The 26,518-nt window shown below is 36.1% G+C and overlaps 1 protein-coding gene across 4 annotated transcripts in view; it reads right to left on the reverse strand.

Annotated features, from left to right (window-relative positions):
• The window catches only part of LOC143744800 (uncharacterized), a 178,020-nt gene that overhangs the window by 134,008 nt on the left and 17,494 nt on the right, over positions 1-26,518 (reverse strand). For 3 of the 4 annotated variants that reach the window (XR_013205917.1, XM_077236466.1, XM_077236468.1), the window contains exons 8-10: positions 25,832-25,951; positions 25,408-25,470; positions 169-222 (exon numbers count right to left, since the gene is read on the reverse strand). Coding sequence is in view for 3 of the 4 variants with exons in the window: in XM_077236466.1 (XP_077092581.1) it covers positions 169-222; positions 25,408-25,470; positions 25,832-25,951 (237 nt within the window). In the remaining variant the exon portion in view is untranslated. The remainder of the gene's footprint in view (positions 1-168; positions 223-25,407; positions 25,471-25,831; positions 25,952-26,518) is intronic. The other variant, XM_077236467.1, reaches the window with a different exon arrangement.

Consider the following 26,518-nt stretch of genomic DNA (forward strand, 5'->3'; position numbering starts at 1 on the left):
TCCTAAGAATGACTCGCATACAGACTGTGAAATTCCATCTGTATAAAAACTCTGGAATGCTCACTGACTAAAAAAACATCTTTAAGATCATAGATACTCTGCCTCTATCTCTCTCTATGCTAGTTTGTAAAGGTAGTTACAAGAAATCAAACTGGCAGGGCGACTTACTTTATCACCTTTGAGACCAGGTAGACCTTGAGGTCCAGGATCCCCTTTCAAACCCTGAGGAGACACAACGAACAGGAACCAGTTTAATCACAGAGTCCGCAACCTCACAGCATCCTGACAGGACAACTTAGGGGAAATCTTTCCGGTAAGCAAACAATGTATCAGTTTGACTTCCCTCAAGTTAAAGAATTCAGCAGGGAGCCGCTCCAGCCATCTTTTAGCAAAAATCATGCAATATGTGTCGGTGAAGCGGCGAGAATGAGAGTCTCTAGGTGTTAATGTTGGCTCATTTGCATGACAAATCTGCTCACTTCTGCACTTTTTAGTGAATGATTTGCACAAATTGCATATAGGCACAAAAACACGCTCGCTTTCACAAGCCCTCCGTCTGGAGTCGGGATTAGAATTCCCATCACCTGCCTGCTAGAGCTTTGTGAGGGGAAATCTGATTGGAGATAAGGCAAAACCACAGGCAAAGTCAAAACTCATAGTGCTTAAAAGCAACAGAGAGAGAACAGGTGATAGAAAAATAAAGAGGAACACAAGAAGGTGAGGGAGGGAAAACCGTCCGAGTAGAGCTGATAAACGAGGCCTGACACGTATTGACAGGTTAAATTTACAGGGACTCTTGTTAGGAGTGACACATCAAGACCGGCAGCTATACAGATAGAGATTTCTGAAATAAGTCAAAGGGTACTTAGAGAGAAGGGATCACTGGCCCTCAAAACAGCAATTTTTCTTAGTTAGGCTTTCGAGTGAGACTATTAATACTGAATTATATCAGGCTCAGATGAGCGCCTTGCCCTTTTTTTAATCATGTCTCTGAGTTCGCGGATAGAGATGATGCGACTAATTTACTCTTATGATGGCGAAGCTTGTCAAGACAGTTGAGGGAAAGCTCGGCCTCGAGAACACTAATCTGGAGCCCGTCTCCATAAAACACGACCAATACAAATATGATGCGTAAATCTGGCAAACCTTCATTTGCATCAGCTGTCTTACTATCAGACTCTTTTTGTGAGAATGATGATAGTGAGGCTTTACACAAAACAAGAAAAGTTATTCAAAATAGAACATTTATTTTAGATATGTAATCTTAGCACTTCCCATTCTCTTGCACTATTTAGAACAACAGCCAATGAAATTGCAAGAGAACACTTGCTTGCTAATTGGGGTCAGGCACACACCTGCTGAGTGGTCGGGCTGATTTAAAACACAAAACAAAACAAACAACACACACACACAAAAAAAAAAAAAAATTATAATAATAATAATAATAATAAATAATATATATATATATATATATATATATATATATATATAAATGTATGTATGTATGTATGTGTATATATATATATATATATATATTGCATATAGACATATATATATATATATATATATATATTTTTTTTTTTTAATAAATATATATATATATAACCCCCAAAAAAATAAAAAATAAAACACTATCCACAACAAAAAACAAACCAAAACAAAATGCATGGGTGGGTAGAAAGAAAGAAAGAAAGAAAGAAAGAAAGAAAGAAAGAAAGAAAGAAAGAAAGAAAGAAAGAAAGAAAGAAAGAAAGAAAGAAAGAAAGAAAGAAAGAAAGAAAGAAAGAAAGAAAGAAAGAAAGAAAGAAAGAAAGAAAGAAAGAATTACATTTAATACAAAAGTACAAATAAAAAGTATACAATTCAATAAAGTTCCATCTGTTAACATTAGTTATTCAACTTACTAAACGCTGCATGGAATACACTGAATGTGAATAGTGCCTATTTATTTTGTAATAGTAAGTGAGCACTACATTTCAAACATATCCTCAATCCAGCGAGCGATTACATTTCTACACCTATCGTTTCTTGACCAAACTTTGACTGATGCCATAAATAGATGGAAGTAAGAATCAGCACTTGAACCGGATCAGGACTGAAGTACTGTGAAAACACTGGTGGAGGGGGAAGCTCGCATCGGGACTGGGATGGAGGTTAGACTGAGGCTGCTCTTAAATGATGTATGTTCAGAGGGGTCTTTGGAGAGTGAACTCCCGTCCTGCTTTTGGCAGAATCTAATGACTCCTTGAGGGAACCAGTGCACCTTTCCTTTGTTGTCCCACCTCCCCGAGAGCAGCCCCAGTTAAGAACAGCTGCATTGGCCCTTTTCAGAGGGGCTTGAGCTCCAGGCCTTACAGGCTGTTCCGATGGAGAGACTGACTGCATAGTTAGCCTCTGCTTGCCCTGGGCACTTCAGCACAAGCGGGCAGGTGAAGGATGGGTTAAAATCAGGGCTGTGTCCCTCTCCCGGTCTCGTCTCACCAGCGTGAGGTCAACATGCCGCGGGGATTCTGCTCACTTGTCTGATAATTATGTACAGCACAGCGCGTCCTGGCTGCAGAACAGGCCAGGTCACAAAACAATCTGGCATCTTCCCAATACAGAGGCACACACGCACTAAGCATTCCCAAAAAAGTTTTGGACACTGAAGCCAAGCTTAATCTATGAATATAATCACATTGATTATATTTTTAATCAAATGGCTTTCATTTTGTTTTAAAGAAATGAAAAAGATTAACAGTTTCTATGAAAGCCTATTTCTACCTTAAAACATGTAATTCATTGCATTACACATTTAAGGTGAGATAATCTGACTACTAGACCATTTGATTACTTTTGAACGAACTCATTTATCACATTAAATTGAATAGGATAATCCTGTACCATACTAATATAAAAAGACGGAGAAAGAATATATATTCCATACTTTGTTATCAACATCAAGTGCATTAAATATTACATTACATCAGGGGGTCTGTGAGTTTAATAAAAAGATTATAAGTAATTAAACTATAAAACGTAAAATAAAATAAAAATATATAATTTTTTAATAAAAACAATCGAAATAAAACAGAAATAGTTTACCTGCATGTTATGTGACCATTAACTGGCATCAGAGAACCGTGAACTATATTTTATTATTATTATTATTATATATAAGGTTGCTCCGTTTGATTGTAGTACCACAGAGTGTAGTCTGGACGATAGGGCTGGGCGACACTTTTAGGCGGCGCGACACGTGTTGCTCCCCCCACCCCCAATTTAATTGGTTTATAATACCGCAATCTTATTGGTGTAAACGATTCAGGTGTGAGCATGCGCATTCTTTTATGTACAATGCTGTATTAAAGAAATATTAAATGCTAACTTTAATCGTATCTTATTATCGGTTTACCATGGTAATTTTTGTTAATATCTATTGGCTAATACTTAAGACACAGAATAGATGAAGTTATTGTTTAAAAACGAACGCTTGGTGACGGCACCTGTACTTCAGGGAGATGTTTTACATTAGCGCATCATTCACTTGGCTTCTTCATATTTCTATCAGGATCGGTGGATCAGCACAAACTCGGGATTTTACGCAAATGATGATAATTCACTGTAAGAATGTAAGCAGCTGATTTTAAATTCTAAAGCATGACCTTTTTTGTTGTCATTTTTTTAACGAGATTTGTTGTCCAATGCTTGCATTATTTGGTACAAAGTGCAAATAACATGTTTAATGGCAAACATGTTTCCTGGTTGTTTACCTGTTCATAAAATATTAGGGCCTATTGGTTCTGTAAAGCCCTATATAGTTTTTAAAGATTCATGTTTTCTAATAAGTGTCAACCGTGCGACTGTCTATCTGTGACTGTGACATCAGGTATTAAAAATCCTATGCCTAAAAATCATCCACCATCGCATTGCGTGTTCATGTTTTAATCATAGGCTACGGGATAAAAATGGTTTCAAATATTAACACTCAAATATAGGCTAGCAGCATCACCATAAAAAAAAACACTGCTGTAAATCTGTGCAATTATAATATAATAAAATAAATAAAACACCCAGCAGAGAAGTGATATGAACATGTACTATGCCTATTGCTTGAATACGCTCTTGAGCACATATATTATAATATTTGCTATAGATCGACATAATAACATCTGTTTTAGTAAAAACAAATATATATATATATATTTTCACATTGCAGCGCTGCACGGATTTTATTCCCATTGTACACACAAAACCCAATGGCCAGGGTTGTATGCTATTTGGTAGCCGATTATTGTCTTATTTGTCACCGTGGTTTTGCTTTAAAATAAAATAAAACACACTTTCGGATTTATCCGATGTTTTACTGAAATACAGGGAATTATCCTCATAAACAAGCATAAACGAATGATGAAAAATTACGGAGCCCTGCATGACATGCGGAAAAATATTGTTCTAAATCAGCCTATATAGAAATTATCTTTCCTTTGATATGCCAGTAATTTCATGCAATCCGCCCAAAAGTGGCACTGACTTATCTGCAGGGTAAATTAATATAGTATAGCTAGGCTAAATCTCAGACAGTGTATAATTTATCAGCAACATATTTTGTGATATCGCCAAGCCATAAAACTGCTCAATGTTAAACCTTATAATATTACTTTTTGTAAAGCTGCTTTGAAACGATGTGAATTGAGCGCTATAGGCTACGAATACACTTTGACAGCAACTTTATCTAACTTGATTCATAAGTTCATCAAAACATTATATAATTGATCGTTACTGAAATCGCCATGTATTTAACATAGTACGGCCAAACAGCGTCTTAGATCATTCATAAACTCGTACCATTCGTACTACATAAAGGAATGTGCATGTTCATGCCTCAAGCGTCCAAACCAATAAAATCGGATGTGGGCGGATGTGGGGGGCACGTGTCGCTCCGCCTAAAAGTGTCGCCCCGCCCCGTCATCCAGACTGCACTCTTGGTTACTCGTTTGATTGGGCGTCAATCGTTATAGGCCAATACTAGCTTTATTCAAAATCAGATAAGACTGAGGTATATTACTTATTGGACCAAAAACCTGCACACAGAATCTGTTAAGGGTTGTTCACACAAAGAACGATAACTATAAAGATAACTATAATGATAACTATATTTGCGTCCACACCAACGAACGATAACAACACCGAGTCACCGTAACTTCATTGGAAGCAAGACAATATTGTCGAAACGAGCGCTGGATACCTGAGGTAATACTTCTCACCATTTATTCTGACCAATTGTTTTCCATATCCATTTTCTTGAAAAGGGGCTTGACTTGTCAAACAGTGGTGGATTTTTCTGGACCTCGACGATTAAAATCTCCGCAATGTCGTCTGCCATTTTAAATGCTTAAATTATAATGGATTCTGTTTGGCTGTCAGTGTTTTATCATTCAACAGCTGCAAAAAAATAGTTTTGAAAGTGATCCCAACGATATTGTTTCTCTATATCGTCATCGTTATAGCCGTGGTGTGAACTGTGCTATTCTTTAACATTGAGAACTATTTTTAGAACTATATCTTTATCGTTATCGTCCTTGGTTTGAATGGGCCTTTGCATTTAGAAGGAAGTACTGTTACTTCATCCTTCTCAGTAAAAGACCTGGGTGTTATATTAGACAGCAACTTGTCTTTCAAAACTCATATTTCATGTTACAAAAACAGCCTTCTTCCACCTCAGAAACATCGCTAAGCTCTGGAACATGCTAACTGTTTCTGATGCAGAAAAGTTAATTCATGCATTCATGACCTCGAGACTAGATTACTGTAGTGTATTACTAGCTGGCTGTCCTGCATCCTCAATAAACAAGCTAGAGTTAGTCCAAAATGCAGCTGCTAGAGTTCTTACTAGGTCAAGAAAATATGACTATATAACACCAATTTTATCATCTCTACAACGGTTACCTGTTAAGTTCCTTATCAATTACAAAGTATTGCTACTCACCTATAAGGTCCCAAATTCTTTCGCTCCTGTGTATTTAACCGATCTTCTATCGCCCTACAATCCATCACGCTCTTTAAGGTCACAAAACTTGGGGTCTGTAAGTACCTTAGGATATCTAAGTCCACTAAAGGAGGGAGAGCGTTTTCGCATTTGGCTCCTAAACTCTGGAAAAGCCTTCCTGATGATGTTCGGGACTCAGACACACTCTCCCAGTTTAAATCTAGATTAAAGACACATCTCTTTAATCAAGCATTCACATAATACATCTCATAACCTTGTACTCCAGTTAAATCAGATCAAATGCACATGATTATCTTTGCTTGAAATGTTATGAACCGCAGCTATGCTAATTACTTTCTATTTGTTTTTTGGTTTTATCTCGGGATCTCCATCCTGACGACTCCAACTCCTGAGAGGACTTTAGATGAAGCAAACTCTGAATCAAAATGCAACAATGCTACAGTTTCTAAACACGATATAATTGTTGTGTTAACAACTTCTACGAATTACTTCAATGAGCTCATTGTTCTTGCCTTAAATGAATACATTGTTAGCTAACTGCGAGATTTGTATATGTACTTGGACACTCTAAATTGTAATGTAGACACATGCATTTTCTGTAAAGCTGCTCTGAAACAATAAACTAAGTATTGTGAAAAGCGCTATACAAATAAATGTGAATTGACTGCTGAGAATGTGAATGTAGTTTGATCGGTGGTCTCTATAAAGGCTGTTCAGAAGAGCCTCGTGAGACTTTTTTCATGTGCAACTAAAATTGCTTCAGTACATATTCACCAGTTCTACCAGATGTCGGAAGAGGACAATAAATTTGCAATGTCTTTGCGGAGACATTGCAACAACAGCAACCCTACAACAATGACAGCAAGAAACGAGGGTTGTGCGATTTTAGTGCATTTCTCTCATTGACAGCGTTGAATGAAACGCATTCATTCACACAGCATTCATTCGTTCCTCCCTAAAAGCCCAAAGTTAATGTCCACAACAACTAGATCATCGACTTCTGTAAAATACAGTTTGCTGCTAAACTGCATGATTTGCTTGATAATAAGGAGTTATTAATGATACACATGCGACTTATTTGACAACTGTTTTTGCTCACTTATGACGTAATCAACACCCAGCCAGGCATTTTGACATATTTCTGTGTATTCGAAGCATAAAGTTCATTTTGCGCGTCCGTGTTCCACTCCATCTCAGAGCGCGAGCACAAAAAAGCCACTCGAGGAACAGTATCACTTTCTCGGCTTAACGCAGTTTGTATCAGTATATTGAATCCGTGCAATATGTCTTAATATGACAGAAACCTAATAAACCTGCTGCCATCTGTATCATTAATGTCAATCAAACAACAAAAGACAAAGAAAAAAATCACTCACTGCTCTTTAGTTGATTTAGTAGGATTTACATTTTAATTTTATTTTTATTTCACCAGAATGCTATATTTGTTAAGCTCTAAGTGGTTCCTAATCACCTCTAAGAGAGGGAATGGAATATTTTATGTTGCTTGCCAATAAATAAAGAGTTGTCAATTCAAAATACTTTCTCATCTTTTAATTGTTGTACATTTAAAATGTATAGTTGTTAAGAATAGTAAGCTATTATTTATTTCGGTGATCAATATCGGTGATCCTAAAAGTGAAATGATTTCTGTAAATCAATTGCTGTGTGGATCTCAGTTTCAGTGATAGTCACATGACTCATGCGTTTATGATTTCACAGACCTGGAAGACCTTATGAACAGTAGAATTTTTTTTAGAAACAAAACATTTACAAGATATAAAGCAAGTAGGATTAATGAATTCTGAATAATTCACTGCCATTGTGAGAATAACATGTAATCATTTAATCAATAGAAAAGTAACAGCAGTCTGATTATGAGTATTCTAAAATGTACTTCATTCTTGTAATCTGATTACGTAATCCAGATAACATGTAATCTGTTACTACCCGGCACTGTTCACTAAGTGAATTAATTAATTTCACATTGACACCAATTCATTAAAAAAAAAAAAAGTTAGTTCTGAGAAAAGCGTTAGCATAATTTGTTTGGAGATGCCATCTATTTAAGAGTGACTTGAGTGTCCAAAAGTGCGGAAATATGGCCAATGTCTACACACAGATACTTGCAGACATGTTTACAGACTCACAGACATATTAAACATCCTATAACACCTCTCAAATACAAATACAACATGCAACCACAGCGCTTTTTCAACTCTTGGTTGGGATCAAATTTAAATTCGTATCAGGAAAAAAACGAGCAAGGTCTGTCACAGAGGCGCGCATGTTTTAAGTAGAGAGAACTGTTGATATGTTGAATGGCAGGCCTTCAAAGAACTTTGGAACAAGATCCATTGGAGCAACAGAGATATCTCAAGCGCTGGCCACAAATGCCAAGAGGGTTACGCCGGGAAATGCTTTTTGCTAGTTTCCATTTGCTCAGCGATTCATTGCTACAAACGTTTGAAGTAGTAAAGCTCCGGACGATACCATCTGAATCAAACTTTCACTTAGGAAAACATGCTGAGCTGCTTCACCATAGCCAGTGATTCCCTGTTTTTCATAGATAACACTGGACTCCACATTTCAAATAAACATTAGGTATGTCATATGAAAAATGCTTTCTTCTGCTAATCAGGTATTGAAAACAAATATGAATCATTTCATAACATAGGAAATCTATATAAACGCTTCACGTAACCCATAATATTCTGAAGGATAGTGTAACTAACACGCCATGTTATGCTCCGAGTTTCTCAAACGACAAGTGATACAAGGCGTCATGTACATTCCATTCTGAACGTTCTCACATAACCCCTGTGGGCCTCAGATATCAGGTATTGACTTTAAAAGACTTAAATTAGCCAGCCATATGAAAGTTTTGACTCAGGGTGGTGACTCTGTGAATAATGCCATGTGTCTTTAGATATAGTAGATTGATCAGGTTTCTTACATCACACAGGGTCGGGCTCTCCGGCTTCTCCCTTCTCCCCCTTACAATCAGAGTAATACACAGCATTAGAACGCACACGGAATCTACAGCAGCGTGGCAAAAGAAATGATGTTTTAGTCGAGCTGTGGCCTTGCGGTCTGAATTGAGTGTGATGAGAGAAGATGACTGGGTGCCACAAAATACTATCAAGATTAATAGAACAATCAGATCAATATTTCATTTGAGGTGTCCTCGCAGGTTGAACACAACAAAAATAATAGTTTGATTCAAAAGGCATGATTCTTATGAGCTGGTTCTTTTAGTCAAACTCACAAATCCCAAATAGTGAGTTATTGGATTGAATTACATTAATTAGCAGTTTGAATCATTTATATGACTCACTCAGTGACTCAACTGAACCATTCTCGACTTTAAATGAATCTTGAAATCTAACTGAAAAGGGTTTGTGTGTTATGTGTACGGCTTATGAATTTGTGTAATGAGTTATTGCTTATAATATATGGTTCTCAACCATAAAATTTTTACCATTAAAAACAAATTTTTACATTATTTTGTATTATTATAATTTTGAAAACATTTATTAGTATAAACTGTTTTTTTTGTCTGCAAAAAAGAATACAGTTGTTTAATCGTAGGCAAATAAATTCACAAACAAAACTTTGGCTGGGAAATGATGGTTTTCAAAACAAAATATTACTCACTGATTTGTAATTTTCAACCCATTCCAATTGATGAACACAAATAATTTGGTAACACTTTACCTAAACCCTTTATGTACAAAGCATTCTAAAGTTATTCCTAATAGGCTTTAAGTAAAGTGTTACCCATTCATTCTTGCAATTTGGACAAAAACGTCTAGAACCTCTAAATAAATTATTTTATTTTTTTTAAGAAAAACAAACCTTATTTGAAAAATTAAAAAAATTGTAGTTTTAATGCATAAAAACACATATACATCACTAAAAAAGGACAATATAGAGGTCTAGCCTTATTTTTGAACCCTGCCATTTGGCAAGTAGTTGAAAGAATCAAAACCATAATGTTCATTACGTTTCACATACTGTACGTCATACGTAGCCTAAACTAAATTAGGGTATTGTGCATGTGCGTGCATGCTCAGTCTGTTTACACCATCTTGGCTTATGTACTTTTTAACACCAGGAAGGTTAACAAATATCTAGATGCCGAATATCAAACAAAATCAGTCCACATATGATCTAGCGGTCTGGCTGCCAGCAATCAACATACTGTACAAAACAAGGCTATTGCTCAAATAATGTGTGATTCGTAACGAGTTCATAGCAAAGCGTGGAAACTGGAAAGTTCTGACTTTTCAACATCAAGGGCAATCATGTTTAATTAGGGAAGTTTGGAAAAAGCCTCCATTATATTAAGAAAAAGCAGATTTTTAAACAGCATTTGACAGTAGCTTTGTTCACCCTAGAGAGTTATCTGTTCTCGCATATCCATTCAAGCACGCCTTTTTCAGACAGATTAGCTCAAAGGTCTCGGACGATGCTATCTACAATCCATCTGCCAATCGTGTTTATGAAATGGCCATTCATTACTGTAGTAAGGATTTTCCCAAGGAAAAGTCAAAGTATTCTTTGTGTCTCATATCTGATATTGCACACTCACATTCTTAAACAATTGCAACTCTCAAATCGCCGCCTCTGCCCAGATTGCTCAACAAACCGTGTAAAACACTGGCACAAAATGATCATTTCACAGCTGTGAACTATAAAGTGATGATACATGTCAATTTTTGAATATCTAGTATGTGAAGTTGAGTGTTCTACTTCTGCCATAACAAACAGTCCACTCCACAATAAGAGTAAATCACTCGTATATGTGACTAAATATTCACTCTGGACGACTAAATAATGTTTATCATTAGCCATCGGCTTACACATTCTTAGATTTGACTTGCCAGTGTGTGTGTTAGAGGCTAAGAATAAGTTTAGCATAGATATATTTTCACTCGCTGAACACTGACTTCGTTCTCCATCATATAGGATGTATAGGATTCGTGTGCTCAAAAACAAAGCAAAATGGAACAGAATGCAGGGGTCTTGAGATGCATTTTTAGAATTTTAAATTCAAAAGTTACATTTTCATAGCCCTCCTAGTTCATGATGCTGAAAATAATAAACAGTGAGATGTACCAAAATGGTTTTAATTGATCATTGCCATTAAATGTTCTGTTCGAAATCAAAATGTGTTCATTAGTCAAATGTGACCTACTTGAATAGGTATATTTATTTTACACCAAAAAATTTAGCTATATATATATATATATATATATATATATATATATATATATATATATATATATATTAGGGCTGTCAAAATAACGCGTTAATTTCGATTAATTAATCTGAGAAGAAATAACGCGTTAAAAAAAATAACGCAGATTAATCCATTCCGTTTTGACCTTTGCGGAGCCGTTCTAGCGTTCGTGTAAAAAGGAGGGAGACAAGAACGCGCTGCTTGGATCATTGTTTGGAACATTTACTTTTAACAAACGGAGTTCGTCAAACTCTAAAGTAGGCCTACAACATCAATGAAAAGCATCCAGGAGTCAGTGTGTGCGTGAGTCGGCGAGTGTGTCTGAGAGAAAGCGCGCTTGTGTGTGTGTGTGTGTTGTAACTTTTCACGCGCTCTCACGTCACACAACCATTTTCTCACGCACAGAAAAATCGCGCACCAAAGAGAGGACACGGAAACAGACAAGACAGAGCACGTTACTTATGATATTAAAAAAATCTCAGCTCTCAGATTCTGTTAATTTTATTACGAAAATCAAACTATACCGTTTTGGCGTTTGTAAATGTGAAATGACAGATCCCTATAGCGGCACGTGAACCGATCATCTCTAGCTAATAGTAAATAAACACGAATGACCAATGTTGAAAGATACAGTAGGGCAGCCTAAAACTTACCGAAATGTATATTCCTCGATCAATCAGTGTTTTTCAACCGCGAAAAGAGGTCAATAAAACAGCTGGAGAACAATTATGTCACATAACATTTAGCCCTACGTTACCTCAGGAAAGCCATTTCATGACCATATAGCATGTTATAGTTGGCTATAAAAAAGAGCTATATAGAGTATTTTTCCAAATTTATGTAGCCTACTAGTATATTACGTATGGATTATATTTTTACTTATATCAAAGTTGTTATTTGTAATAAACAAGCATTATATTTAATTTGAGCTATTTTTAACCTTAAATACTACCAGCTGATATGGCTCCCTGTATTTTTACAGCATTGGGTGAGATTTTTTTTTCTTGAGAAAAATGAATGCCTATCTTGTGTACCTAATATTTATCCAAATGAGTCAATATTGCATCAAATCACAATAATTAAATTAAATTGAAATCGTGAAATTTGTGTCAAGCAATAATAATAAAAACATAGCTTACCAGAAATTGTACCATGTAAACATTGTAAGATTGTGTATGCGATTAATTTAGATTAATTAATTACAGAGCATGTAATTAATTAGATTAAAAATTTTAATCGATTGACAGCCCTAATATATATATATATATATATATATATTCCTACATAACACTTAGGATGAACAACCAAAAGAGAAGGGTCTCCAAAAGTAAGCAATCTACTTTCATCATGAGATGTAAACCAGATCTAACAATCTAGGCCTACATCCATGTTTTTGTACAGAAGCAGAAATCAAAGTTGTTGCTTGTGAACTTGTGAATTACATAATAAAATAAGTTTATTTTCATATCGAAGCGTGGTCAGAATCGGCCACAATGGGTGTTTCTGAGACACTTTGATGGCTATTTGAATGACATGGGAGGATGTGTAGTCTAAACACACCTCTAAAAGTATGGCTAAATCTATCAGACGGGCTATAAAACTGCCTGTCACCACGGCAATATAATCAAGGATGGGGCCACTGTACCCTTGCCAATGTCCCTGGCTGGAGGGAGAAAAAAAATGATGACAACCGCTTGAAGTTTTTTTGTCTGATCCATTATATACACAAGTTGTCAAAAAACAAGTTTACAAGTGTTATGAAAGTTATTTGCGCTGTCCTGAGCCATCTTCTTGCATTGAAATAAAACTATAGATGAAAAAGTGAGAAGAAATAGTACTCAAGGTGTTGCACTAGCCCAGTCTAAGTCCAGAACTCAACCCGATTGAAATGTTACTGCGGAACCTTCAAAAACAGATGCACACAAACCTCAATGAACTGAAGCAACGTTGTAAAGAAGAGCGGGCCAAAATTCCTCCAGAACGACGTGAGAGACTGATACTGTCATAAAGAAAACGATTCCTTCAACTTATTGCTGTTAAAACTGGCTCTACTAGCAACTGAATCATAGGTACTGAGTTTGTCACGCATGGCTTCTCCATTTTGGCTTTATTTTTGCTAAATAAATAATGACACGGGGTAATATGTCATGTGTTGTTGTTCATCTGAGGTTGTATTTACCCACGTTAATTGTAAGACCTCCTGACAACCAGATGATTGTTATTGTTATGATATGTAAAACCATACAATTCTAAAGGGTGTCCTTTCTTTTTCACATGACTTATATATAGAATAGAGTCATGTGAAATTGGATAAAACACAGCATAGTTTGAAATAAAGGATTCAACGTTTGTCGATTGTACGTCTGCACGGACTGACCATCACGCACAAAATACACAGTCTACAAATGCACACTTTAGAAAATCTCACAGCTGAATTTGATTAAGTCTGCAAGGTTTGTGAAATTAAATGTTTATTAGATATTCAAAGACTTGACAGTTGATGATAAAAGATTAGTGTTTGCCATCCTATTACTAATAATAGAAAAGTGAACGTTATAATATCTTGTCGTATATGGTTTACTCTCTTTGTAAATACAATACTATTTTCCCTAATAATGTATTAGAACAGTTAAATTAAGGAAACAAATTAAGGTCGCGTTTACACGACAACGATAATGCTTAAAATGGAAAAGTTTTTCCGCGTACAGATGACACCATTTTCAAACCGATCCCCATTCACACGCATCCACGAAAACGACTAAAAACACTGTATTCTGCTGCCAAGCCATTAGATGGCGATGAAACACGATTGAACACGTAATATGCATGTGCATGATATCATAATTTTCAGAATTACGAGTTTTTGTTGTTTACACAGAGACCGTTTTCAAAAAAGTTTTTAGTTGAAAATGGTGTCGTGTAAACAGCCCCCAAAACTTGGTGCTGAGAACACCAGCAACTGTCAAAATAAAAGTCCCACTTCCGACACATCGGCAGATGTCGATAACTAAAAAATGTCAATATCAGCCAATAAACTGAGCTTAGCGACATGTACCTCAGTGTAATGCTGAAACTCCTGCATATATTTTCCTCAAATCACATTCAAACACCCCAAAATGTGAATGTATAGATAATATAAACATCCTAGACATAGTAGATCAGTTAATCTTTGTGTTGCTGGGATAACTGTATACTGGCAATATTTGCCAGAAATCTGTGCACTTACTGTGCACTTACAAAACACACAAAGACGTACCAGCACGTAATAAGGATCAAATGTGTTTAACATTCTAGCAGGTGAAGCTAACAGCTGCACGTCGAACCTCAGCAGATGCTAATACATGACAGATATAGTGAGAATGACCGAGAATATGCACACCTTGCTGAGCATTTGGTTTCTACTTCATGTCACGACAACTCTCAGTTACGTTTGATTAATTGGAGATCCAATCCAAACTACTTGGTCAGAGCTGTCTAACAATGCAGCTTTTCTCACTGCTAATGGAAGGATCTAGATTTTGTCTATGGCATTGGTAAAAAGATTGTGAGAACTGGCTACCATTCAATTCAGGAGTGTGAATTTTAAAGTGCCCCAATTATGCTTTTTTATTTATATTACCTTTCATGCAGTGTGTTTTATAGCTGTTTGTAACTGTAAAAGGTCTGCAAAGTTTTAAAGATCAAAGTACACATACGACAAAGTCAATCGATTCTGAACTGGTGAAACGAGGTTTCATTATGTAGGTTTGTAACAAATTTGCATAATGCCAGTCTGTGGTCTTCATTGGCTGCCTGTGAACAACGTCTACTTTGACCCGAAATTCAGATATGGTAATCGGCATTTTGTTTCTGACACATGTAAACAGTCAACCAATCACAACAGACTGGGCCAGCTGACCAACCAGAGCAGAGAATAGTGTTTTTTGACCTTGAATGCATGTAAACCTGTTGTGGGAGAGCTCCAAAAAAATTAGGACCGTTTAAAATAGCCGAATCTGAATGTCAGGAAGTTGAATTCACTGAATTCAAAGGAATTTAAAAGTCAAACGACAGGACAATTTTATTAGTCGAACACAAGTTGCGTGACATATCATTACAATTACATAATTAATTATTGGAAAATATATTGGAAAATACTTTTTCTGTACATTACGTTGTCAAAAAGCACTATATTGAACCACAAAATATTCAATGCATTGTTTTCAGATAACTTCCTCAAAGAAATGGACATCAAAATTGGAGTCCATTGATTATATCGAAAAAGCATCAAATAAATTAGAACATTTAGATAAATGCAACTCAACCATGGCTCATAAAACAAAATGTATTAAACAATTAAGAATATGTGAATTGAAATTGTATTTGTAAAAAAAATATGCATTTAAATGTATTGCTTATTGAATATTATTAATAAGTAATATAATTAATGTTTACAAAAATATATACCCACCATCATACAACTAGCAAAACTATAGCAACATAAGTGCATAATTCTGGTTCTTTACTGTAAGCTACCCATTATGTGAGTCTATACTAAAACAGGCTATTGTTCACTAATGAGATTCAATAAAACTGTTTTAGTGGTTCTGCATCAGCTCATAATTACAGTTCACTCTCTGCGATGCACAAAGTGCCACCCTATGCTCTCAAGGGGCCATAGAAATACAATCTCTCTGTCTTTCTCTGTACGAGTCGGTTGTTTTTTGGTCTGATCATGGTGAGATGATTACGAATTGGACGGTCTTAATTACAGCACGATAAATTGCCCATCTGCATTAAGGAATTTATATACACATGAATATGTATGCAGTCAATGCACTCCAGACAGAGCACCATTGGTTTCCAAGCTACAGCATGTCTATGCAAATGTGTTTGTTTGTTTTTTGCATGTAAAGCAATAAGAGAAGGTAAGAGAAAAGAGTGTTTGCTTTTTAGAAGTACTGACAGCATGAACCCAGACTCCGCTACAGCCGTGACTTTGCAGCTAAATCAAATATTAATAGCATGAAATGGAAATCAGAATGTGAATTATTCGTGAGTTCAAGGTGATAAACTGAAGCTGTTTACCTTTTCACCTGCAATGCCCTGCCCTCCCGCAATTCCAGGCTCACACGTTCACGAAAAAGAAAAAAAACTAAACTAAATTCATTTTTGCAAAAAGAACATTTCCAGTGCTTGCAAGGCAGTAAAAGAATAGTGTTAAAGTGTAAGGTAAGCTTATATTTTAGGCTATATTTTAGGCTCTGCACAAATTCATAAAAGTGTGATTCAGAGCAATTCAAGCTTGAAATGCCAAGTTTTGCCATTTTGCAGAGTCTGCAGCGAAATGAAAGAGAGAACAAAATCTGCTATATGACAATAATATTGAAATTGAAATTAAAAAACACTCAAGTCAAGAAAGTCAATAAAATGAAGTCAATAAAATATGACAATATACCATGTTAATATGAATTTTAGGATTAAAAGAAATATACTGGTATTTTTCTGCCAGAACATTGCCTGTTTTTCCAACAGATTTTTCTCACAGAGAACCAATTCTAAAGTCACTTTTTATGCCACAAAAAAAATGAACATGATGTTTTTGAATTATCTTAATTTGGGTGCTTGTCTTAACAAAAATTGTATACGCGATTAATCTAATTCATTATAATTAACCAGTGTTATTAATGTAATTAAACTTTTAATCAACTGACAGCCTTTCTATAAAATACAGAGAGAGCACATCCAAGTCTGAAATGATGTAAAAAAAAAAAAAGAACATTTAAGCTGTTCAATCTCAATAAGGGTAAAAAAAGGGAAAGAAAACGGGGAATTTTACCCTTAAACACATACCTTGAGTCTTTAGTGACCCGATACGTTATTTACTACCATCCTCCTCATTCATTTTTTAAAGTTAGACATCAACCTTCTTCGGCAGGCAGAAAACAAAAGAATAGGAAATATCATCAGCAAAATTTGAAATGGCTCAGCGATTTATTGCAGAGCAAGAACTGAACACAATCAAATATTAGTGTCACTGTCACTCATGGTGCATCTGGTAAAGAAGCTGTCAGCGATCAAAATATGAATTTTGAAGATGTTGAAAATGATAGTTTTGAGAATATGTTTGACATGGCGAATATGAGTCAGATGCTGAATGTACTGGGAAATGAGCTCAGACGAGGACAGTGATGATGGTATAAAACATCTGCTCAAACTGAACCCTTCCAAGCTCTAAAAGGTAACAAAATGTGATTTATTTTATTCTTCTGTAATTGTTAGTCTAATATCAGATAGAGATCCATCCATGTTTGATATAGATCCGGGTCTCTAAACACCTGTCCCCCAAATATGTAATAATGATTGGCGAAACATTCATGCAAGGGTTAATACAGTGTTGCCTTGAAAGCACTATTGAACCCAAAAAAACAATGTGTACTAAACAAACAAACAAAAAATTCAGTTTAAGACCTTGATATTTTGATAGCAACTAAATGTCTTCAGTCAGATTCTGTTAATCTTCATACAAATTGTATAGCTCAATTTACAAATCTCCAGTAGCTACAGTAAGTAATTCCCTTAAAATCAAAGCCTTTTCTCCCACAAAGCAACTCTTCAATTAAGATTCCAGAAGCGTACAGCCCAGTCCGATACAAGCATGTTGAGTCATAAATCTGCAGACTTCGTCCCCTGTGGTCTGTCACTGTCTAATCCCAAACAGACTGATAGAAGAGATCCCATCGCCGTAATCTGATTTCAAGCCTCTCCAGACAACCCAGGATAAAATAAACCTTTCTAGCAGATTATATGCATCTGGTGAAGAACCACTGGCAGACAAAAAAATACTTTCACCCAATGCATCTTCAGAAAGAGTGGAATGGCACTCTGAAGTGTGCTATCGGACCTGTATGTGAAGAAGCACTTCAGACTAGTGACAGAAACTCTATTTGGAAGCCACTTACTATAGCAAGGTGCTATTCAAAGTCTTCCAGACAACCTATCCTTTCTTTAAGCATTTAGAAAATAGTCAGAGTGGATAAATGCGTACCTTTCCAGAAATACCATCCAGATCAGGAGAAGTAGCTATGCCCCTGTCACCTTCAGGAATAACAACTTGATTTACGGAAGAAAACACCAAATACTCTTGCCAGATCTGACAGCTCTTACAGTTCATCATTGATCTAACAAGAGTTCTTGAAGTATAAATTGTTGCTTGAAATTGGCGAGTCTGAAGCTGACGAGATTTGTATAGGCACCATTAGGTAATGATGTCTATCATAATCGAGGTTCATGGGCTAATTTTCTCCACAGAGTTTTCTAAAAAATTTACAACAGTAATAAAATACAGTAGTATAAGTCCCTGCTGCTTTGGAGCTATTAGAAGCTTTTAAAACCTGCTAAAATTTATGTGACCTGTGAATCTTTCAATGGACACTTTAGCTTGGTTTCAAAACATAGTGAACTGCCTTGCTCTGCCTTCTACTTAAATATATACTCATATATTACTGATTTGGTACACTATAAACTGGCAATTATATAAATCACCTGACAGTTGACTTCAGTAGAGTTTGTACCTAAGTCTAGCAAACAAAACAATAATCTAAAGCATACAACTCAAGAACAAATAAAATATTGGGTAAAGTAATCAATTTTTAATTATATTGAACCATTAAAACTATACCGTTCAAAAGATTAGGGTGAGGATTCTTTTTTAAATGTGTTCATCAAGGAAATGTTATTTTCAAATGAAATAATATTTCACAATATTACTTTTTTTTCAAAAACACCAAAAAAAAAACAGCAGTGTAGGTAATTGTATCTTTGTTTTTAATCTTTTTTTATACTATAATTTGGTACTGATTTTAAGTATATATAATCAACATTTCTCTCATTTGACAAGTTGGCATGATCCGAAAGTTGAAATGGTCTTTTCTTCTCTATTGTGATGTATATCCGAGTCAAACAGCTTCTCAAACGAGATAAAAAAAAAGTAGGGAGGGACTTGACTTTGTCCATCGCGAATTGATTGGATGGTTGTGGTTTGCTATTGCTGTGATGTCATGATGTGAGTGACAGGTTGTCCCGCCCTCGTGCCTAAAAATGAGTCATCAGAGAAGTCGCTGCAAGCGACTGGGGAAGTTATTATGATTGAAGATAACAATTTAAATAAAAAAAAATATATGCTTGGATAAATTATTTACAATAAATACCACAATATTCAATAATTTTTTTTTTTTTTTAAAGTTCCTGCGGTGCAATCTGGGATTTGCCATACGTAAAGGATCTTTGCATTGACATGAATATGATGCCTTAAAATACTGTCTAGACATGCAGCTCACTAAGTTTTGAAAGTATTTTTGTTGTGAAAGGGCACCAATACTGGCTAGTGGCAATAATTCCAAGAGGTTTCGTCTAATAATACAGGGCGATACAGCTCACTTGTTTTGCATTACCATATTTTCATGAGAGACATTCAAAACATCTGCAGAGAAACATCAGGCTACATTTACCACCTGTCACAAAGTACAGTGAAATTCACAGGAATGCTTTGGCAATTTATGCATCTATCCTCCTAAATTGAGTTTATGAGACCCTGCGTATTATGCTAAAAGTCTTAAAGTGCGGTTTGCAGATCATGGTCCCGTTACTGCCCATGAAGACACTGGAAAGAAACTATTGACAGACTAATGATTTCTCAAGTTCACTGAGATCATACAAATCTATCAGTGTGGCATCCATCTTACAGCAAGGAGACAGTCGAAAGCCTCCATTAACATCCACCATAGCGATGCCACTCAAAAAGTCATACCTTCTCTCCTTGTCTTTCCCTGCTTCCCCCTGGAGAAGACATGGCAGATGGGCATGTTGGTGGACAATCCCGTGTTGACACATTAAGCAGTGGGTTTTGAGGTCTATAGTGCTCTGCACCGTTACAGCTGTCTGGGGCTCTTTGTAACACACTGGCCGGCAGCTGCAGAGCTGGATTATATTACTCGATAATTGGGAGGCTACAAGCTCAAGACCCACAGTAACCTTGTTTGACGTGCCTGAGAACATTAGAGTCAAGGTTAATAGAGTAAAACTACTGCAAGTCTGTAGTCCATGTGTAGTACTAGCAGGGATATTCTGAACGTGCCATGGTTTTGGAATATCGTCTTAAATTGTAATTGAGTAGGGACCAATTATATTATTTAAACAACAAACAAACAAATAAAAATAAAAATATATGATAATATAAAATTAAGACAAGCAAATAAATAAATAAATATTCCATACAACAGCACTTTCTTATTTGTTTAAATAAAAAATTATGTAATAGGAAAATCCACTTTTGCCAGATTAACGACGGGAAAAATGGTCGGCGCGCCCGGCGCATGGTCTAAAAGGGTTGTCCCAACTCTATTTTAGTTGCCTCAAAATAGCAATGCGCCAACAATGCACCTGAACACACCTCGTTTTCAGACCAGCATGCCCATGAGCGAACAGATGGGCGCAAATGCATTTGCCATTTAAAAAACGTAGCGCAGGACGTGAAAATGATAACTGCGTCGGGCTGAAGCTAGCAAAAAACACTTAGATCGCATCTGGAACCGCACTGCACTGGGTGTATGATAGGGTGTTCATTTATTTGACTTGATAATGTGCTGAACACACCGTTTTGTTTGTTTTTTACAGTGAAAGTTTTTCACTGAAATTTGCAGTACACACAAAGAAATGAAGTGGTGGATGGAAAAACAATAAAACACAAACTTCCTATTTTGTTATTAAGCCATAGGGTCCATCAATCAAACTACACTCATGCTGTCAGATTCACCTAAAAATAACCTTGAAATTCCCTAGATTTTAATCCGTTTACAAAGAACAATATTGAGTGAGCTTTAATGAATTGCGAGGCCATTAAAACAACTACTCCGGTTCATAAATAATTCAGGCATGCCGGTGGCCCCTGAATTTAGGTTTGCTGCCCAAAAATCACTCACGTCGTTTTGGTTCCTAGTCGAAATATTGGATTACAGGGAGAGAGAGAACTCTTAGGGAGGCAGTGTGGTTGGAAAGTACATCTCCATAACAACAAAACCAGCCCAGGTAATTGCATTTTGGACGTGTTGTGCATCGGCTAGTATTAAGGATCTAGAAATGCTGGTTGGCTCTGAACAGGACTCCTCATGCGATTAATCCCACTTCACTCAATCCATGAAACACGATTGCGACTGGCAATTTTCATCGCTGGGTACAAGCTCTTTTGAGAAACACGTTCGAAGTGATCCACAGAAAGGGTTCTTGTGTAGGTCACTGCAATTAACCTTTGGGTGACATTCAATGAGCTTAATAGCTCAGAACGCTGTAATAGCCGTACACTACCTAGCAAATCGGCTGCATTTTATATTCGGTCTCTCTTCTGGGGTTGACCGTGTTCACGGTCAGAGACTATGACTTTCTTTCTGTTTCAAAAAGATTTAATGAAACCCATCACTAATACATCCATTAAACACCTGGCCCTCATGACCATGTTCTGTAAGTGCATTAAATGGCTGTTGGTTAGTAGTCTTACAACATATTACACTAATTGGCTGGTTTATACATCTAATGTTTAATGTAACCGGATTTAAGTTAATACTAAGGTTAAAACATTTAAACACAATTGGTTTTTAGCATACATTATGCTTGCAAAAAGCAAAATACAGATCCTATAGTATTCATGAATGGTACACAAGACTCCAAGCAATTCAATATAGTGAAAAATACTATCAGGCAATTCAAAGATAGACACTCTAGTAAGTAAATAAGTTCTGCATGCAGTCTATAAATATAAGATGTTATTTTCCATTCACCGTGCGGCAGTAAATCTAGCCTGTACTCTAATACATATGCATGCATCCTCCCATCCTCCATAACTTTGCATTTCTTTTCTTAAAATAAAAAACATCACTAAGAATGGTGTGTCGTTGACAAATTACATCGCCAACACAAAGCTTGAAATGCCCGTTTGATACCAGCTTGCTCGTCTATGATATTCAAATGTTTCTCTTTGAGGAAGCAATAAGAGAACAGAGTCAGCAGGAGACGCCGGAAATATCGCCAGCCGTGAAATGCGTGTGCTTCGTTTATCTGTAATGCATTTTCAGTTTCCAGCATCCATGAATTCCCACACTGCAATAAAAAAAAAATGTGGGGCCGATTCTTCCCCCATTGCTGGATATGAGCCTTTTGGAAAACATGGGGCTTAGATTCTCATGAGCTTTTGTATTACGAGTTTAATGTAAATGTGGCAAATACACACAATAGGCTTATGTAACCACAACGATAATTTCGTTTATTAGGCCAACGATATTCCAGCAGCACACTACTAAAATATGACAAACACTTGGACACGCAAAAATAACCAAATTTTAAATAAAAATTACTTTACAGGGACCAAGGCAAATGTTTTGTTCAATAAAAATCCTTCTGGAATGAAAGTGTCCCTCCCCGTTATACCACCTGAAACAGCACTCAAAACATTATCTCAGCCTGTTTTTAAGATTTACGAATTTCAATTGAAGTAAATTCCAAATTAAATTGATTAATCCTTACATATTCATATTATGGATTACAAATATTAAATGAGTAAAAAAAACTAGAGCTTAATAAAACATTTGTATACATTCTTGATTGATAATATGTAAGGATTATATCATTTAATTTTATGAAATTTTACTATACAATTGAAATTCTTAAATCTTTTTTTAAAAAGCCTTTTTTTTGTGTGTAGCATTAGAAATCGAAAATGGTACACTGCTGCGCCATTAGACAAAGCTATTGATTATATCAATAGAAAGAAGAAAGAATATATCACAAGAAAGAAAAAAAAACATTTGTCAAACAGTTTTATGGGGTCTTATGAAAAATAAGTTGTTAAAATGAGCATGGACAGAAGTTAATATTATTCTGTTTGCAAAACTTTACACCCACTTAATGAGTGCCATGAGTGCAAACTTTTCTAATCTACACATTCAGAAAAGTACAAATATGGACAACAAATTAAGTGTGTCCAGACTATTTTGACAGTGACTGTTGATTAATAAGCGAGCGGCAAAATATTAGCCATAAGACAAAAAAATATGAATAATTGATACTAGACAATAACTGCTAACAAAATAAGACTCAAAAAGACCACATGTAATTAAAGATGTACCGATTTTCTCTTTTAGTCCAAATTTGTTAGCTCCAGTGTGTCCAGACTAAGAAGCTCACTGTGTCCAAAGACAGATATGCTAAAATATTTGACATTAAATGAGAAAATGGCAACAAAATAAGGGTCTGAATGTCCCCCAAGAAATCAAAGTCAAATTTGAGAAAATTAATGACTTGTTCCCTAAGGTCTATATAGTTTCTTTGTCCAATAAAATGCTTTCTAGTAGGATGTCCCTTTGTCTAATAGCATCACGAACAAGGGGCAACAATTTAAGTGTGTCCCGACAGTTCTGACACTGATCGCTGATTAACGACCGCCCTACTGTGACAAGACGAAAGTCAGAGGCAGATATGCAAGCGTGTTTCATTCTAAAATAGGACAATGGAAGTAAAAAATTCTCTGTGATGACCTATTGACTTTAAACTACTGCAAATGGAGATTTGAGTCTCCGACAAGCTTTAAACCCGATCCTAGAATATCCCATGGGATTGTCCACTTATTCCACAAGAGCTATATAGCATTCCAGCCATTACAATTTGAGAACCGGAGCATGCACATACACAGTATAGCGATCCATAAAAAAAGAAAACTATAGCCTAGAGCAGAGGTCTTCAATCCTGCTCCTGGAGGGCCACTGTCCTGCAGAGTTTAGTTCCGACCTGCTTCAGCACACCTGCCTTTGTATATTCAAGTGATCCTGAAGAGCTTGATGAGCTGATTAGGTGTGTTTGATTAGGGTTGGAACTAAACTCTGCAGGACAGTGGCCCTCCAGGAGCAGGATTGAAGACCTCTGGCCTAGAGTGTCATGAAATGCTGAATTATCCAATTATCTGCCCGTATACTGTAACGATACTTGAGACTCCAGTAGCCAAAACAATGATTTTATCAAGCATAGAGGCACCTGGAAAACTATAAAATTCACTTTCACCTTCAGCAGGCCTCTGTTAAAATGTTAAATTCGCAGCTCTGGTGCAATGTCTTGGAAATGCATCATAAATTAAATATGTGCTATTGGGTCATGTTCTTGTTCCAAATGTAATTACACTTGTCCTGTATATTCTATTACATTGAGAAAATACTGCATAATATTTCATAAAACACATTTAGCATGACATTGAGCAGTCATTCGTTGAGGATTCAATCACTGAAAATGTCATATCTGAAGCAGCAGGAGCAAAAAAATGCAACAATATAACAAACTCCAGTTGTCAATTAACACCGACTGCAAGATATAAAAGAAGCTTTGTTGTTTGACTGAGCAATTAACTGAACAGACATTTGTCTGATAAATGTCATACCCATAGTCAACAATTCCATTTTCAACAAAGGCTACAGTAATGTTACTGTTGTGCAGGATAATTTGAAAGAGATCAATAGAAAAACTGAAGTCTCATTTCCTACCGGATTTGAAAACAAAAAACAACAATTTTGGCAGCAGCCACACTAATTATGTAAAAAGTAAAGCAACATTTCTCAGAAGTTGGTCCTATAGGAGTGCAAATTTATTGGCTGCTTGTTCCCAAAAGGTATTCCAAATTTCCCACCCCGGACTAAGCAAGTGGTTCTTGTCAAGAAACGTCTCTATTCCAAAACACAACAAACTAATTTGACTAATGACCTTAAAGACCATTTGTCCTTAACAAATATATCATCAGCTGTTCATTTGTGTGAATTCCAAACATTCTTACAGTGGCTCCAAACTCTAAGTGACACAAGGAAGGGAACATGTCTATTTACTGCCAGGATCCTTAACACCTCACAGAGAAGCCAAAAATCGCTTTAAATATGTTGGGATAATAATAACTAATGAATTAAAGTGTACCACAATTTGTATAATAATGACAAGAAAACTGCAAAGCAATAAAGCAACTTGTACTGAAAACCAGAGATTGAGAATCTTAATGCACATGCACTCTGTCACGTCTTTTAAAGGACAAATCTATTAAATGTCACTGAACAAAGAACTAAGCCATTTTGTATTATTTACAATCAATGCTTGATTGATGAAACCCATTCCTTACCATGTCTCCTTTATCTCCCTTTTGTCCAGAATGTCCTGCCAAAACCGGAAGCCCTTGATCCCCCTTTTAAATACACATAAGTTACATAATGCAATGTTAATATGCTAAATGGGCTCAGGTCTAAAACACTGTGATCAAAATTCAAAGAGGAGTCCTAGCCTGAACTCTGGCTCTTTGTACTTCAGAAGAGATTAGCTGAGCATCGCCCGCTGATGAAGTGCATGCCTGTGCCCAAACACCCCCTTATTTGTGCTAAATTGCTTCTAATAAGCTGTTATTTTCGGTCTCTGGCTGTCATCCAGGTATACGGACTGGCATAAATGTGCTTTAATTGGCCATTAATTGTGCATGCGGCATTACCTCGGGATCCATTGTTGAGTGCTAACTCGCTCATTTTAAGAATGCTTTCATGGTTTAACTTTACCTTCAGAGCGGGACAGTGGCATCGGTCGGTGGGGAGCTGAGCTGGCATGGACAGCATTCTGTGGAGGTATCCTGTGACCAGCGGGGCCGCTGTGGGGTTGTGGGTTACTACCGGTTCACACTGGTCAGATTGAAAATAAGGCAATACATAAGACAGTGTTAAATTATTCAGACAATTATTGTAGACCAAGATAATCAATTATTATGCTTTGAATAGGATATGTGGGGGATTTCCTACATGCATACTGCAAGCATTTGCAGCTTCTGAAATGCATAACACTGGCAAACTTTGTTATGCTAAATATATCATTTGGTGCTGTAAAGTCATATTAATATGAGTCCAATTCTGAGAATTTGGGAAGAGCATGTGTGCATGTTCTGGTAACACTTTACAATAAGGTTCATTAGTTAACATTAGTTAACTCCCTATGAACTAAGAATGAACAATACTTCTTCAGCATTTATTAATCTTAGTTAATATTAATTTCAACATTTACTAATACATTATTAAAATCAACGGTTGCTCTTGTTAACATTAGTTACTCCACGGTGAACTAACATAATCAACGAACAGCTGGATTTTTATTAACTAACATTAACAAAGATTAATAAATACTGTAACAAATAGATTGCTCATTGTTAGTTAATGTTAGTTAATACATTAACTAACGTTAACAAAGGAACCTTA

Source organism: Siphateles boraxobius, unplaced genomic scaffold (genome assembly GCF_051911475.1).
Source record: "Siphateles boraxobius isolate OS27281-9 unplaced genomic scaffold, OSU_SipBor_1 20, whole genome shotgun sequence".
NCBI classification, from domain to species: Eukaryota; Metazoa; Chordata; class Actinopteri; order Cypriniformes; family Leuciscidae; genus Siphateles; species Siphateles boraxobius.